Consider the following 16992-nt stretch of genomic DNA (forward strand, 5'->3'; position numbering starts at 1 on the left):
GCTTTTTCTTCTTTAGTTTAAGTGTTTTGTATACAAACACCTGAGGGTTAGTGACTCTTCAAATATTCCAAGGGACAAAATTGGTCCTTTTGGAATCTGAACAGCACACTCCTAGTTTTAAAAAAGAAAAAATTATATTCAATAATACTATGTTTAATACTCTTTTAATACTATGTTTTTGTTGTTGCACAAAATTGGTACTCTTTGCCCCTACATTAGCATCCACAATAACCTAGGGCCATATCATATGCATTGTTTTTCTTTTTCTTCTTCTTCTTCTTCGTCTTGTTTTAGAATTGGACTAGCAACTTCTATTGTTGTCGATTGAAATCTAGCACTTTCGCGTGCTAAAATTGGTAATTCCATGTTTGAACGAGGCGTTATTAGTTCAATTTCAGGTAATGGTGCTTCAACGTCCCCTACATTTGGTGATCCAATTTGAGTGAACTCTTTACTTTTTGCCCGAAGGAATGAATACAATCCCACTATGATCAGAAACATGCCAAGCAAGCTGCAATGAATAAACAGAGATGTAGCTAGTACTACTTAGTTTTTGTATCATAAATAATTTTACTACTAGAAAATTAGCTACATATAACTTGAATTACATGAAAGATGGTATTTTTTTTTTACCTTCCGATACTGATTTCTTGACCAAGGAAGAAAGCTTCCGCTATAGCTACAAAAATCAATGACAGAGGATTGAACATAGAAGGGTAAGTTGGTCCTCTTTTTGCAACTGCCCATGATATGATGCACAATGTTGCTGCCGTTGCCAATGTGCCCTGCAAAACGGATTCAGGATTACAACTTTATGAGTTTGAGTAAGCAATTCTACCACAATCTAGTTGATTCACTAAATACAAAATCTATTATTTATACTCATTTAGTATAGTTTCTAAGAAAGTTACTGGATTCAGACGAACCTGTTAATGGGCCAATGAGTATTCTTACCGAGTAAAAGATAGTAATTAGCTGCATATTGAGTCCCAGCTTCCAAGAAGCCTTTCTTCTATCAACGGATAGTCCAATTATCGCGCTTTGGATAGTTGCGATGATGGATATAATAAACGTTGCAGAATATTTGTACGGGAACACTTTGGACACCTTGGACTGTAACACAATTTAACATCTTAAAATACTCGTCTTATATACATCGATTTTGAACATCTGTAGTACAAGTTTACCTGTATAAGGAACCAACAACCGTAAGACATACAACTACACATCAAAAATATAGTCCCACGAAGCTTATGCTCATGATCATTGGAACTATTTTGATACTTGTGGTGATGACTGATATAGAAAACTTTCCCTTTGTAAAGAGTAATTGTCAATGCTCCAGCCAAACACAACATTGCACCTAAAAGTTTAATTTTACCAAGCCTCGTCTTCAATCTTAGCTTTTCCACACTACAACAATTGCATATATACAACACAGAATTAAGACAATTAAAAGCTCAATCGATATAAATTACATGTCCAAAACATGGACTAGTTTCTTACCGTGACACAGTTGAGAAGATAAAGGTCACAATTGGAATTAGATTGAGGAAGTTAGTAGCATATGTAGCACTTGTCTCTTTGAGGCCATAATAGAAAAGACCCATAGCCATGATGATCCTGTTACATAGTTTTTACTAAATCAAATAACAATGCAAACGCTTGAAGATTGTAAGTATTACAATACATAATTAAGTATGCACATGATATACAAAGGAGGAATACTGATCAATGAAGAAAATATTATTGGGCCTAGTCCATCCTCTAAGAGGTGCTACTTAGTTACTTAATTGGCCCATTAAGCTTTCACCTAAAGCCTTATGAATAAGCCCATTTGGGAGGATGTTAAATAAGTACATTCTTTTCTTCATCTTCATAATAGAAATCTCAAAAAAAAATCTTTATAATAGAAATGGTAAGGTTTTCAGTAGCAAATATTTACCATTTAGAATTTGAAGTTTGTGAATTTTTTCAACCACCTCATAGTGATCAGTGACTATGACTAATAGTAAAAGGATCTTTTATTATTGGCATCATTTCTGCAAGTTCTTACTTGGATGAGAGACTGAGACAAATATCGTGATTACAAAATAATGGTTGAGATTTAGTTGATCAAAGTAAGGTTCTAACCACACACAAGATAACAAATATATTCTTATTAGTTTATTTTTCGATAAAACCTCCATTTGGAACCTTTTGACTTCTGATTATTAGCTTCTATATTTTAAGTTAATTTTTACATGTTTATTTATTGAGTTCCCCTTTTCTTTAAGTTGTTCTTATTTTAGTTAATTAAATCTTAATTATTAATTTTAAAATGACACGTTTTCTCTATTCAAGTAGGAACTTGAAAAATAGAGATAATAAGAAATGGAGTGAAGCCTAATCCTTTCTTGATAGAATAAATAAATAAATAAATAAAATCCCTTCATTTCTGGTTCTTAGCTAACCCAAAGTTCAATGAAATCTTAGCTTATTTACACTAAAATCTACCAAACAATAAGATCACCAAATTGTACATAAAGGGATAATAAGATTAGTCAGTGCTAATCCATGACAAATAGAATCTTATGCAAGCTTAAATTATCTCACATCACACTGTATACAACTTAATGCATGGTCCATAAACATACACACCAAGTGCAAATCAACAATTTATCAGCAACACATAGTATACCTTACTTCCGAAATAACAGAGACATTTGGTTTTGCGGATTACATTAAATATATTATTCTTATTGGTTATATGAAAAGTCTATTTTTTAAATCCAATTTGTAAATAGACATAAAAGACAGAGGTGAACTTAGGATTTGAAAAAATCGGATGCACTAATATTAAGCTATAAAAAAGAATTTAAAAAAAGGTTCTACTTGGGATTGAAGCGTGGTCATCAAGGTGGATCTATTAGCTTGTACCACTGGTACAAAACACCATTTCATATTTTTTATGGGGGCACTATTAATTATATTTAGTTTATGTCAGTTTTTCAACATAAATATATATACATGATTTTTTTCGAAGTTAACGGATGCACGTGCAGCCCTACATTACCATGTGGGTCCGCCTCAGATAAAAGACCATTTCCACAAAATAACAATAAGCAAGCTTATTAGTGTTTTTTAGTCCTATTTCACAAAAAATAAGTAAGGTAGCAAAATAGCAATAACATATTTAATGTAATTTCATAAATTGAATTCAAAGAGTAAAATGTACACAGAATAAAATATGTATGAGGAAAAAAAGGAAAAAAGAGACATTTGTCATGAAATTATGAAAGGTGGCGCATGTATGTATCGTCATGAAATGGCTCAATTCCCCGTACGTGGGTTGTTAAACATAAACCCCTTTTTAGTTACACAATCCATATATACCATAACTCTCGTTGTTTGATTGAGAATAAGTTATTTCAAAATTAGTTATTTTAATTCTAGGATAATTTATCCCATCATATATATATGAAATAACTTATTTCATCACTATGATATAAATGATGGAATAAGTTATCCAAATATGACAATTAAACAAGACACACAAACATTTTATTCCATCACTATTTTCTTATTCCATCACTATTTATTTTTATTCCTCACGTCAAACGACCGCTATTGTCATGACTCCTACTAAACAACAACAACTTACCCGGTTAATGCGATCATGAACAGCCAGAATAAAACTGACCACGTCACTTTCTTCATCAAACTATCCCTACAAACCAAAAAAAAAAAATCAAAAAAAGATACATTAATCTATAAGAACACAAAAATTTCGAAGATAAACATGGATAAAAGTAACAAACCTTTCCCAAATTAAAGCAAAAGGGGCTATGCATAGAGTAGCAACAACATGACGGTAAGTCATGAGAGCAAAAACAAATGTCCCGTGACTTAATATCACTTTTGAAAGAAGTTGTAATCCAGTTGCTATCACTTGAACTGTTAACATTCCTATCAATACATTTGATCCTTTTAACTTTTTCTTTATCTCCATCATCTTCTTCATATTATTTCTGCTACACTCAAAAAAAACAATGATATAGAGAGAGAAACGAACGTACGTAAACTCACAATCTTTGATGTGTTACTTTTTTCTTTCATCTTCCCATGTTTTTAAGCAAAAGTATAAATATGAGCAGAGCAAAGTGTTCTCCTGGATACCAGCAACCACTTGAATGCCGAGTGGTTTCTTTGTGTGACAATTTATATTGCTTACGATTTTCCACTTCTATTTATGACTACTTAACCCATGTGTATAAATGAAAACTGTTGGGAAAATCTCCTATATTATTAATAATAGGGGTGTGCACTATTTCGATTAAACTGAATAATCAAACCAAATTAAATTGAATTTTTATTTGGATTGATTTCGAATTTTAAAAAATAAAAAATAAAACGAATTTTATATATATATATATAATGTTTAGGTTTAGAATTAAGTTGGAGTTAACCACTTTTGTCCCTTTTTAGTTATTGCCTTTCATGATGATTACGTTTATATTTTATGGCTGAATTACATCTATAATAGGTATACTTATAAGTATTGTGTTTTAAGTTTTACTTATGATTTATATTAGAAAGTATATTTAAGCGATTAAATATTATTACTTTTGTTATATTATTAATTATTGACATAACCGAATAACCAAATCGAAAAAAGCCGAACCTAATAGAGGAAAACCAAACCAAACCAAATTTATTTTGGATTGAATTGAGTTACACTTTTATAAAATCAAAAACCGAAAAATCAAATGGCACCCGTAATTAATACTTTCCATCTTATACTCACCACGTGGACAAATTACTGTTGTCAGATTCCATTTCATTGACTTTCCATATCCCTTTGTTAAATTCCGTTTATTTTTATTTATCCATGTAATATTTAATATTAAATTTTGAAAAATAACTTAAAGATTAAATAATTAATATTAAATATAAAATATATTTATTATTTTTTGATATGTTAAAATGATAATTTATTTTTAAATTAAAAGTGAATGAAGGAACGACTTGAAATATATATATATATATATATATATATATATATATATATATATATATATATATATATATATTACAATAATAGCCTTATTATATGTGTTATAATTGCGAGGTTCTGGTAGTTTTGAAGAAAATATTTACTATTCTTTAAGGTAAAATAATTATTTTTTTGTTGAACTAATTCTAAAATTACGAGTATTTTGATTTTTTAAAGAAGAATGATAAATGTTTTGAGATGAATAATAACATTTCCACAAAAGAGTCATTATTAGTTGTACCGACAATTAAAAGAGTTCTTAGCGTTCTCTCTAGTTTAAATTTAATTTAGTAGCGGTGCAGTTTTGTATACGTTTGTTTAAATCCAGATAGACAGCATTAAAGATATGTGTAACAGAATTCTGTTACACGTAATATTCCCTAATTAAACACAATTCTAAACACTTTAACTTTTAATAAGGGCACCCTATTTAACTTTTACATGTTAAGATTTATAATTTAAATCCTTTTATGTTACTATAAAATAAAGTGACACTTGTCAATTCTTACAAGTCTTTTATTTAATTGGGGTCTTTTCGGCAAAACTTCTAGAAAGTCAAAAATATTTATTTGTAAATGTGCATTTTTTTTAAACTGATTTGTATAAAGCACTTGTAAAAAAGAAATATTGGAATCTTGATCAAACGACTACAAATAACACTTGTCCGTCCATATATATATCAAAACCATATATTATAAGATTAAAAATAGGAAACGTAAACTTCATCAGCGGAACTTGGTTTTGTTTCTATTTTTAGACGAGTTGTTGATCACAAAAGATTTCTATTTCATGTGCTTTATGATTTTCATAAAATTAGTGTAAATAATTATTTACTTGTCTACTTTTACTGCTGTTAAATATTACTGTAGATGTGAAATAAATACTTACTCAACTCACTAATTAAAGTTGTATCCACAAATTTGAATTATTCACGGTTAATTCAATAAGACTATTAAGTTAATAATATTATTAATCCAGGAAGTGAAGCTTATCACCATATTAAAGGGGGGTAAAAAGTAAAAACCAATAAAGATTAAAAGAATTCAAGTGAAACTAATGTCGTTTGAATAACTAAAGATACACCCTTAAATTGTGAAAATAGGTAAAACCACTTGCATCATTTTTATGACTATTATTTAAAAATGCTATAGATATGATTTTTCTTTTAGTGAGATTATATTGTTGAGACATTTTTCATATTTCAAATTAACTTAATTGTTCAATTTTCAAGACTATTTTTAGAATGTTCTTCCAATTTTACCCTTCATTAGTTACCATTGGAATTAGTTATTAATTAATCTTCAATTATTTTAATCATAAATTTGACAATAATTAACAAGGGTAAAAATGAAAAGTTATGCTTAATTTATGTCTTAATCTTCTTTTCTTAAAGGGTGTGTTGGTGTAAAACACCTCAACAATTCAATTAATTTGAAATTGAGAGAGTAATAATCAAATAATTGATATAATTGAAAAGAAAAAACATTTGCATTTTATAATTTTTTTAATCCTTCTGTTGATTCAGGGAAGGAAATTGCATTATTGATTTAAGGAGTTACATACTGCTAATAAAAACATTTAGTGCAAACAATATAAAATAAAAACAAAAAGAGAAAAAAAAAAGATAACTTTACCGCAATTTGATTCAAGTGCTTTGGCTAACGCAATAAAATTTGGCTATTGACTTATAATTCTCTGTGTTTTATAGAAGAAATACATTAGTATAAATTGTTTCACATCTACTTATAAACACCCCTCATATATTGCCTCAATTTATATTCCCTAATAAATGATAGATTATATACTGATTTGTCTAAGTCGATCAAGTACATTAAAATTCCAAACAAACTTATTCGTCGTTTACATTAAATATATAATCTATACTTTAATTTTTAAAGATTAGAAATAATACTTCAAACATTTTATCAGGTGTTATAAGACTGTTTATTAGATTACGATAGCTTATATCTTACCAACATGGATTGTGGTTTAGTGGTGAAATTATTCCACTCTTAATTAGAGGTTTTGGGTTCGACCGTTCGAACCCTCTCCTTACCTCAACACCCCTAATAATATTTTATTTAAAAGTATTTTCTTTAAAAAAAAATTAAAAAAATAATAAATTTCTTATTTATTTCTAGAGTTCTATATAGTATAAAAATAGAAACTCGCTGCATAAAAATAAAAGATAATATGCATGAAAAACAGAAATAGAACCCTTCAACTGCTATTTGATCAACACAAAGTCCCAATCCCACACACTGCATAACTCTGGGAGTTGTTTGGTGTGAGATATAAGGTCTAATAATTTTAAAATAAAATGTTGGATTATTTAATCACATGTTTGGTCGGAGGTATTAGATAGGTCATGAATTATTTATTTTGTCATAGTAATAGAATAAGTCTATTTCTTATACATGATGGAACAACATATCTCAAAATAACTTATCCTAAAATTAATTATTCCAAGATAACTTATTTCCAATCAAACGACCCATAACTTAGCATCGTGGACAAGATATTAATGACAACAATGAAGTGATTTAGTTAACGCAATAAAATTTGCTTATTAAATTATAATTATTTCTGTTATAAACATGCATTAGTATAAATTGTTTCACATCTACTTATAGAGCCTCAATTTATATTTTCCTAATAAATGATTGATTATTTACTAAGAGCTTGTTTGACATTACTACTGAAAAATGCTTATTTTCATAGCCATTTTTTAAAAATAGATTTTAAAAAAAGTGCTTTTGAAAAAAAGTAATTTGTGTCTGGCTAATTCATTTGAAAAATGTTTTTTATGAGTAAATTGTGTTTGACTAATTTTTAAAAAAAATTGCATTTGTGAGTCAAATTACGATTAATGGCAAGTATTAATATACTTTAAAATTTTAATATTAAGATTATTTTATAGAGAGAAATTAGTTTAAACATCTATTACAAAAAATTAAATTAAATTAAATTTTTATTTTTATTAAATTAAAATGTTCACAAACAATTTTTCAATCACTATTATACATTTTTTTGAAGGGTTGAAATCTTTAATTGTTACTATTTTTCTTTTTTTCTAATATTACAAAAATATTGTTTTTATCTTCTTCTTTTTTTCTAATTCTGCAAAATAATACGTAAAATAATAAATAAAATAGTAATACATAAACGTAAAATAAAATTTAAAATTTATTAGACAAAAATAAAAAATAAATTATTAAATGAAACTTAACCAAACATAAGAAATATGTTAATTAATTAATAAGAGATATATTGATATATGGACGGGACATTTTAGTCTTGAAAAATATTTTTCTGCTTTAGGTTCTGCTTCTGCTTTTTTTAAGATGCATAAATTTTTAGCTTCTTCCAACAGTAGAAAACCTGCTTATGCTTCCATTTCAAAGCATTTTACAGGTTTGTCACCTAATTTTTCAAAAAATGGTGTTTTTTTTTAATCAAAATAAGTGTTTTCGGGCTCCCAACTACAATGTCAAACATGTTGTAATTCATCTTACTTGACCAAGTATTACTGATTGTGGGCGGTGTCAACTACTGTTGTTGATTCGAACACGTATTACAGTTCAATTTTAAAAATAAAATAAAATTTATACTTCTTCTCAAATATCTATTAGGTAATTGAGTTAATCAAATAAAATATATTATCCCTTTTAAATATATGTCTTCTAAATATACACATCAACTTTAATTGAAATAGACCCAATATTTTACGATTTATTGAGACAAATAGAAATACTAAAAAAGGTGACATATTGTAAGTGTCTAACTTATTTACCTAATCAATGCTTTAGAACACACCATAGCTTCTTTTTTTTTTTTTTTGTAATTTAAACCAAAAATATTTAGTATGAACACTTTATACTAAATGGAATTTGCTTACAAATTTAATGGGATACCTATATATGGTCTTGTATTCACTCAATTAGTTATCTTTTTTGAAAAAAATAATTTACGTTTGATCAACATTTTTTAAAAAGTGATATGAGTGCCAAATTATTATAAGGACATATAATATTCACTTTAGAACTTGTATAATTAACTAAATGAATAATACATAAATACATATTTATTATGAAAGATTTTAATTAAGTATTCAATAATAATAATAATAATAATAAGGTAATCTTGAGCATTATTCAACACTAGTGAACTTCTCCGCGCTTCGCGCGGTTATAAAGAGTAATAAAATTTTGATAATTTTATTAAATATAATATTGATGTAAGATAAAAATGTTTGGTTAGTACTTAGTAGACTTCCAATAAAGTTATTAAATTTTTTACTATTTTGAACAAAAAAATTGCAATAAGAAATTCACATAAGATGCGAATTAAAGATAAATCATACCAATAAAAATGCAACATCATTCTTAATTCCTTACTCATTAAAAAATAGAAGGAAAAATGTGAAATCAGTACACATATCTTTCGAGTTCTTATGGACGTTCACTCCACTACCGCATGCCGATCACCATTTTTCATCTTATTCTTCAAATCAAATTAAAATATGAATATAATAAGCACCGAAAATAGAACAACCTAAAAAGCTAATGTGACCTTCTATAAAATCTTACAATGATTTTATTTACAAGGCTACAATATGAAATACCAAATAATATGATGAATATGATTATTAATTATTTTATAGGTCATAATAATAAAAAGTTATATGGAGTAATTAATGAAAATAAAGACAAATTAAGTTTCACATTTAACATATTCTAAAAATGTCTTTTTAATTTCATTGCAATGCACATTTAATATAATTAACAGAGTTAAATATTTTTTTAGTTCTTTTAATATAGCACACATAAATTTTAAAAAAAATCTAAAAAAAAATATAATTGTATTTCTTGACCAAAGAAAAATATCACCCTCACTTTTTCTTTTCCTAACTGTATTGTGGTGATATAACTATTTAGCACAAGCCAATAAGTTGCTAAAGATTTTAAAAGAAACATGTATATATAAAAATAATTTACAATCCTTCTAAAAATTAAATATCCACTTAATATATTTTAGCAAGAGGAATATGACATATTAATTAAGTAAAAAATTAAAATTTATCTAATTAAGACTATCCGTCAATAAAAAAAAATCAAATCTTAACACAATATTAAATTTAAAGATCCTTATACTTGTTAAGTTTAAAATTATTAAGACTTCTTGTTAATTTGTTGATAAATTCATCTTAACTATTCTATTATAATGTAACAAAATAAGCCTATCCGTGCTTAAAATTATTTGAACCTATAGTTATTAGTTAACACATTTTCATTTGGAAGTAAGTTTTAAACATATAATTAACACTTTTTATTTTTAAAAAAAAATTGAACCCGCGAGTAAAACATAATAGTTCGAATTCAACATTCATTATTTTTTGAACAATATAATTAAAAAAATTAATATTATTTTCCAAAAAATTAAACCAAACCTCTAATATGTATGAATAATGAAACTAATAAATCAATCAATTACAATATATTGAGATAATTTTTCATTTGCCATCTCTTTATTATCCAACAATTTTTTTTTAATTATTTTGGGTGTTAGATGAAAATAGAGAAAATACTCAAATGACTAGATGCTTCTGTAAGAACCTTTTCCATGTCTGCTCCTCCATACATGTCTCGACAATCACCAATATCACACCATGCCATGATAACTTACAAAAACAGTTACAATTTCTCATAAAAAAATAATATTAAATATCCTCTAATAATGTAACAACAATAACATATTTAATGTAATTTCACAATTGAAATATGAAAAATAAAATAAAGAGACAGAAAAGATGTGTCCTGAGATCCTTAGCTTGATAAAGCCTGCCAAATTAATTGGAAAAAAAAAACAGAGGAAACATATGAACAATGCATTTGTATTTAATTTGATATAAATATCCATATTATGAATTCCTTTACAAATTTCCAAATATAGAGCAACCAAACAATTTCATAAAAATGTAAATCTCAATTTGTTGGAACAATTTTTTGACAGTATGAAAGATGCCTCAATGTTTATTGTTATATACAATATAATCATCATAGTTTTGTTGATTATATAATTTAAATGAAATGAAAAAAAAATACATTTTCACAATAGTATAAACATAAAAATAGTAAGGAAGTTAAGATTACCTTATGTCTCCAAAGTATTATTTTCTAATAGCAATGTTGAAAAGCTAGAAAAGAAAATTGTGAAAAAAATCATGGCTGAATTTGAATTGAGGCTCCTTTTGCTATCGTATTTAAAAGAATATTATAATGACTTTTAATTAATCTTAATAAATAACATTAATGAAGAATATGAAAGGATAATCAGCTTATACACAAATAGAATAAAGAGATGAATTTAATGAAATTGAAGATGGAAATATAAGAAAATGATATAAATAACAATAATCAAATAAAAGTTTATAACTTATTTTTTGTTGAAAGAACGTGAAAGAAAGAAAAGAAAGATAAGGGCTTTAAAAAAGAGAGAAAAAAATAGATAAAGAAATATAGAGGGTTTAAAAAAATAGATAAAAATATATATTATAATAATTTTTTTTTTTACTTAAATGGTGATTCTCTTTATATACTCACAATATTTTTAATCATTAAGTTAATAATAAAATTTGCAAATGATTTCATTGTTTCATCCCATAAATACGTAATTATTCTAAATGGAATTTATAATTTTTAATATTATAGAGAATGCCAAAAGTTTTAGATTAGGATATTAGAATATATTTTTTTTACGGGGGGTTCTTTCTTCCGTTTCCAACTATACAATTAATGTTTAGAATATTGAATGTGATTATAGAATGTTGAATTAATCTATCCCTTTCCTTAATTATAATAAAATTGTAATTAAACCTTTATTGTCCATAAATGGTGATTTTCTTTTTATTCTTGCAATGCAATTAATGCTTAATACATTGAATATAATATTAAATTATATTGTATTTAGTGTGATGAAAAATTAAAAAAATTAAGAAAATAGATAAATAGATGGGAAAATTACGCGGTTAAGCAAACTTATACTACTTAATTACTCATCATAGCTATAGTTTGCTATAATTACCACTCACGACTAACATTATACATTAATTACGCGGGCTGACTTCGAGTTTGTATAATTAGTCATGTTTGTATATGTATAATTTGTCAGAATATACAAATACATATGTATAATATACAATTATCTAACCTATATACATATACAATTCACCTCTCTCCCACTCTCTGCCCTCTCTCGCTCGCCTCTCTCCTCTCTCTCCCAATCTCGCTCGCCTCTCTCCTTTCTCTCCCAATCCCGCTTGCTATATATACAATTGCATATGTATAATATACAATTATCTAACAAATATACATATACAATTCACCTCTCTCCCCCTCTCTGCCCTCTCTCTCTCGCCTCTCTCCTCCCTCTCCCAATCCCGCTCGCCTCTCTCCTCCCTCTCCCAATCTCTCTTGCCATATATACAAATATATAGGTATAATATACAATTATCTAACCTATATACATATACAATTCACCTTTCTCCACTCTTTGCCCCCTCTCTCTCGCCTCTCTCCTCTCTCTCCCAGTCTCGCTCGCCTCTCTCCTCCATATAACATGTAGCTACGAATTGTAATTATCAAACTATAGCTATGGAGAGTAATTAGACTATTTTTGAGTGGCTATATGTGAAAGTTCCCCTAAATAGAAATCCTGGCTTCTAAGAGGTGCCACATCAGCGTTTTCACATCCAGCTTTATATATATATATATATATATATATATATAGATTTAAGTTCTTTTTAAAAAAAGATCTTTTTAATTATTTTAAAAAATAAATCATTATTGGAAAGGGGGATGAATGAAGATTACCAGATGAGATCATATCTTATGCCAACAAGATAAAAAATAATTAGTCAGCTAATTGAATTATTAAAATTAATATTTTATTAATTCTTGTATCACTAGTTGAGAGAAAAATTGAATATCAAAACAACTTATAACAAACTCTTTGTCTATTTACTACAAAAGATCAAACAAATCAACTAGATTAATTCAAAAGAAATTGATGCATCGACCCAAATGTGCACTAGCCTTTTGTAAACTACTTATTTAAGTATTAACGTCTCACACATTACCAACAATTCTTCAATTTGTTTCTAGCTCTAAATAGTATCAAAGTATAATCGATAAAAATCACTTTGTCTGCTTAATTATTGAACTGTCTTCAAATTATATTAATAGGCCAAATTTATTTCTCGTTCTTGCCGTTGCATTTTACTTAAAAATATTCTCTAACACTCTTCCGTCAAATAATTATTTTAAAAAAGAAAAGGTCAATTTTACTCTTACACTATTCAGAATGGGACAATTTTGCCTGCTACGTTGGTTAATTTAAATAGGGAAAAAGGATAAATATACCCCGAACTATTGTAAATGGTATGCAGATACCTTTCATCATACTTTTGGGACATTGGTTCCCCCGCCGCCCAAAAACTAGAACATATATGCCCTTCATGGTAACGGAAGACTAAATAGGGACATGTGACGCAATCTCATCCATCGATCTGATATTTAATAAATATCGGATCGATGGATAAGATTATGACACGTGTATGACCGTTAGTATATGTAACACCCCGACTTTTCAAAACGTCTAAATTAACTCGTATCTTCGTGGAAAGACAAAGAGGGTGGGTAATAAATTAAGAATGATGTGGTATGTCATATTTTTAAGTGTTCAAGGGTTGTATCTCAAGTTTTGAAGTTAGGTAAGTGGCAAAATAAAAGTTGGCGAAAGTTATTGTAAGTTCCTTTTTAAAGATTTCTCTGAAATTTAGGTCAAATGTCTTGAATGTTTTCTCCCAATATATAAAGATTTAGAAGGCCTATCACCCATTAAATCGAAGGCCTACAAGTCTAGTTTGCAACACACAAAACCCCGTATCCAACCGACATTAGAGTAAAAAGTTATGAGGGTTTTACTACAAACTTCCAGGGCAGAATCCGGGTTGGGTAAAAATGTGGTATGTCGGCTTACTCAACATTTTAAGCCATGAAAACATTTTTTTTCACTTCCAAACTAGAAAGAAAGCTTAAGAGAGGGTTCCTATGGAGTCCTTGCATGATAAATGTTAGTTTTTGACGATTTCTACCATTAAAGGTTGCCTCTGTACCTAGAAACGTGATTTCTACACATGGCAATCGTTTTCCCCTTCTATTAGCTGCGTTTGGAGCTAGTTTTTGAAGATATAAATTTGTAGTGTCGCGCCCCGTTTTTCGCAAAACGGTTTCTGGTGCACGACCTAACAACTCTTTTGGGCTTTGGGTGATGAAGAGTCGCCACCTAACGAATTAAGGCGCGTTAGGGCACCTATCTAACCTAACTAAGTCTAGCTAAGGTCAACGAACCAGAGATCGGGTAAGGGTTCAAATTACCTCGAGGGGAAGGTGTTAGGCATCCCTCGAGGTCCACAAATGTGGGTCCCGGCCGTATCTCATGCAGTTTATGTGGGGGTTACAAGTAGCAATTAAGGTCACTTCATTATTTGGTTATTTAATTAGCATGGTTACTAAGTGATAAATAATATTAAACAATGTCAATTTATTTATTGATTTAATAAATTAAGCATGCAAAAGCTATGTGATAATAACATTAAGCAATTAAGGGCGCTTTTATTATTTTAGTTAATTAGATAGGCATGCGAGACTAAGTGATAATAAACAAGAAATAAATATTTAAACAATTAATAAAGAGAGGAGCGAGGAGACAGAAATTGCACAAATAATTAAGCAAACCATTTTTTATGTTATTTAAGCTACCCCAAATAAATATAATAATAAACCAATAAAGGGATAAAGGAAAGGGAGACTCTGAAGGACTTAGGATCAGCACTCGACTTTTCTTTATTTCGATCAGCTTCTCGTAGGGACAGACAAAACCAAGGTTTGTCGCTTAGACCGAGTCGATGTCATCATCTCCATAGGGCCTAAACTACCCCTACCCCACCACCGCATGCTTTTCGTCTCTAAAAGGTGTCTAGCGTCCCCACGTAAGGTCCAAGAGGCATTGGACTGCTATTAGGGTGAATTTAGACAAAACAAAATATAAAGGCCCACCTAAACACCAAGTCAAACAATTTGGACGAGCATTTAGCACGTAAGGTCTCACATTGGCCTCTAGATTTTAATTAACACACTAGCAAACACAGAGTTGTGAAAAGGTTTCAGGCTAAGTGTATGGGTATACAAATACAGGTCAACACATATTAAAATAACAATTAAAGAGGGCAGAAAATTATGACATGAGGCGGATGTTATCAAATTGATTTTAGAAATATAACAGAAAGATATTACAGAAGCAAATTTAGTTTATTAACATTATTCAAAGGGGCAGAGATATTATGCAGATTAGTCAAGTAATTATGGTAGCATACCGGATTATATTGATTAACATACTAGAAAAGGACAATAAATTATTTTATTTATAGGAAAAAGCAAAACAGTTTATTATAAGGCAAACATTAATTATTCTGGGCAGATTTAATCGGGGCAACAAATATTTAAAGCAGATGCAGAGAATTATTAATTGATTTTTGATTTTATCCGGGCAGATTAGTTAGATAGAAATATATGGGCAGAAAAAGCAATGGCCAATTATCAATGTTTATTCTAAATGGCCAGAAAACAATTATGTTAGTGGCAAAATTTATAACAAAACGCTATTTAATTAATTAACATGCTAAGAACTGATTTGTAAACCCATACACATGAGTTCTAAGTGATTTAAAAGTTAAAAGTATTAAAGCTCTTAAGGCATGATTTCTAAATACAAAATAAAAATAAAAAAAGTCACTTGAAACCTATATGCTTAATTTCTACACCCAAATAATATATTTAAAAATATGTAAAACTTATAGGCATGATATTTATCTAAGATGTAACAAAGTTTACACCTATATGCATACATACTACACTTCTAAAATTATTTAGATCCTATAGGCATGGTTTCTAAGTGAACATGCTAAGATTATTTACCGATGAATTGTAATAATTAGCAAAACAGCTGCTAGGATTAATTAATTGAGGAGATATTAAAATTGTTGGCATCTGATTAAGACATGTAAAAGTCAGCAATTATCCATATTAGAGTGAATTAACAAGGGACTTAACAGATTAATTTCACACTTTTATCAACATGATTTTAAAACTAAAGCCGTGATGTCTAGATAATATACAACATGCAATCACTACATCAAGTAATATGTTTGAAGTGAAATCCTATAGGCAAGATGTTTAAAGCAAATTTCTAAGATAAAGCATATTAGTAACTAGGCAATTATTTAATCACTTTCCCTATTTTAATGAAAGGAGAGCTGGTGATTTATAACAAAATACAGTAGTAAACATGTACACAATTTTATCTTGTCATAATTAAAAAGTGATCATACGGGGCAAATAAATAAACTACAATAGACAATGAACTGATTAAACACGTGATTCATTTTAGAGTATTTAGCCAAAAGGTGATTAAGGGCATGTAATTTATATATATATATATATAATTTTTTTTTTACCTTAAGCCGGATTTTAAATGAAGAAAGTTAAACACGAATAATCGAACAATTATAATCCTACAAGCATGTGTTCTAAAACATTTGAGTAAATATAAAATATAAACAAGTATCACGTAAATCCCCTCCCCTTAGACGATCCCCCAAGTTATTCATATATAGGAGAGTTTAGAGTTACACAATACCTTACAAACCGAACGAAAGAAATAATAAAGACATAATAAAATCCAAAATAGACTACTAAACGGAAATAAACTCTATCCGATATCCCACCCTAGGCAACTCTTCGTGTTTTGAACTTGAGTTCAAAATCTGTTAAAACAAAATAATACCAAACACAAGATCATAGCATAATAATAGTCATATAGAAACATAACAAATATTG

At 28.3% G+C, this 16992-nt stretch overlaps 1 protein-coding gene across 1 annotated transcript; it reads right to left on the reverse strand.

Moving 5' to 3' along the window:
- Positions 1-243: 243 nt before the first annotated feature.
- LOC125813998 (WAT1-related protein At5g64700-like) lies at positions 244-4003 on the reverse strand. The gene is made up of 7 exons (XM_049493477.1): positions 3801-4003; positions 3644-3709; positions 1507-1623; positions 1188-1413; positions 955-1113; positions 634-785; positions 244-511 (listed from the first exon to the last, which is right to left on the reverse strand). Exons 1-7 carry the CDS (start codon positions 4001-4003, stop codon positions 244-246), a joined length of 1191 nt encoding a protein of 396 aa, XP_049349434.1.
- Positions 4004-16992: the final 12989 nt, after the last annotated feature.

Source organism: Solanum verrucosum, unplaced genomic scaffold, assembly GCF_900185275.1.
Source record: "Solanum verrucosum unplaced genomic scaffold, falcon-dt-bn FXZP01000205.1, whole genome shotgun sequence".
NCBI lineage: Eukaryota > Viridiplantae > Streptophyta > Magnoliopsida > Solanales > Solanaceae > Solanum > Solanum verrucosum.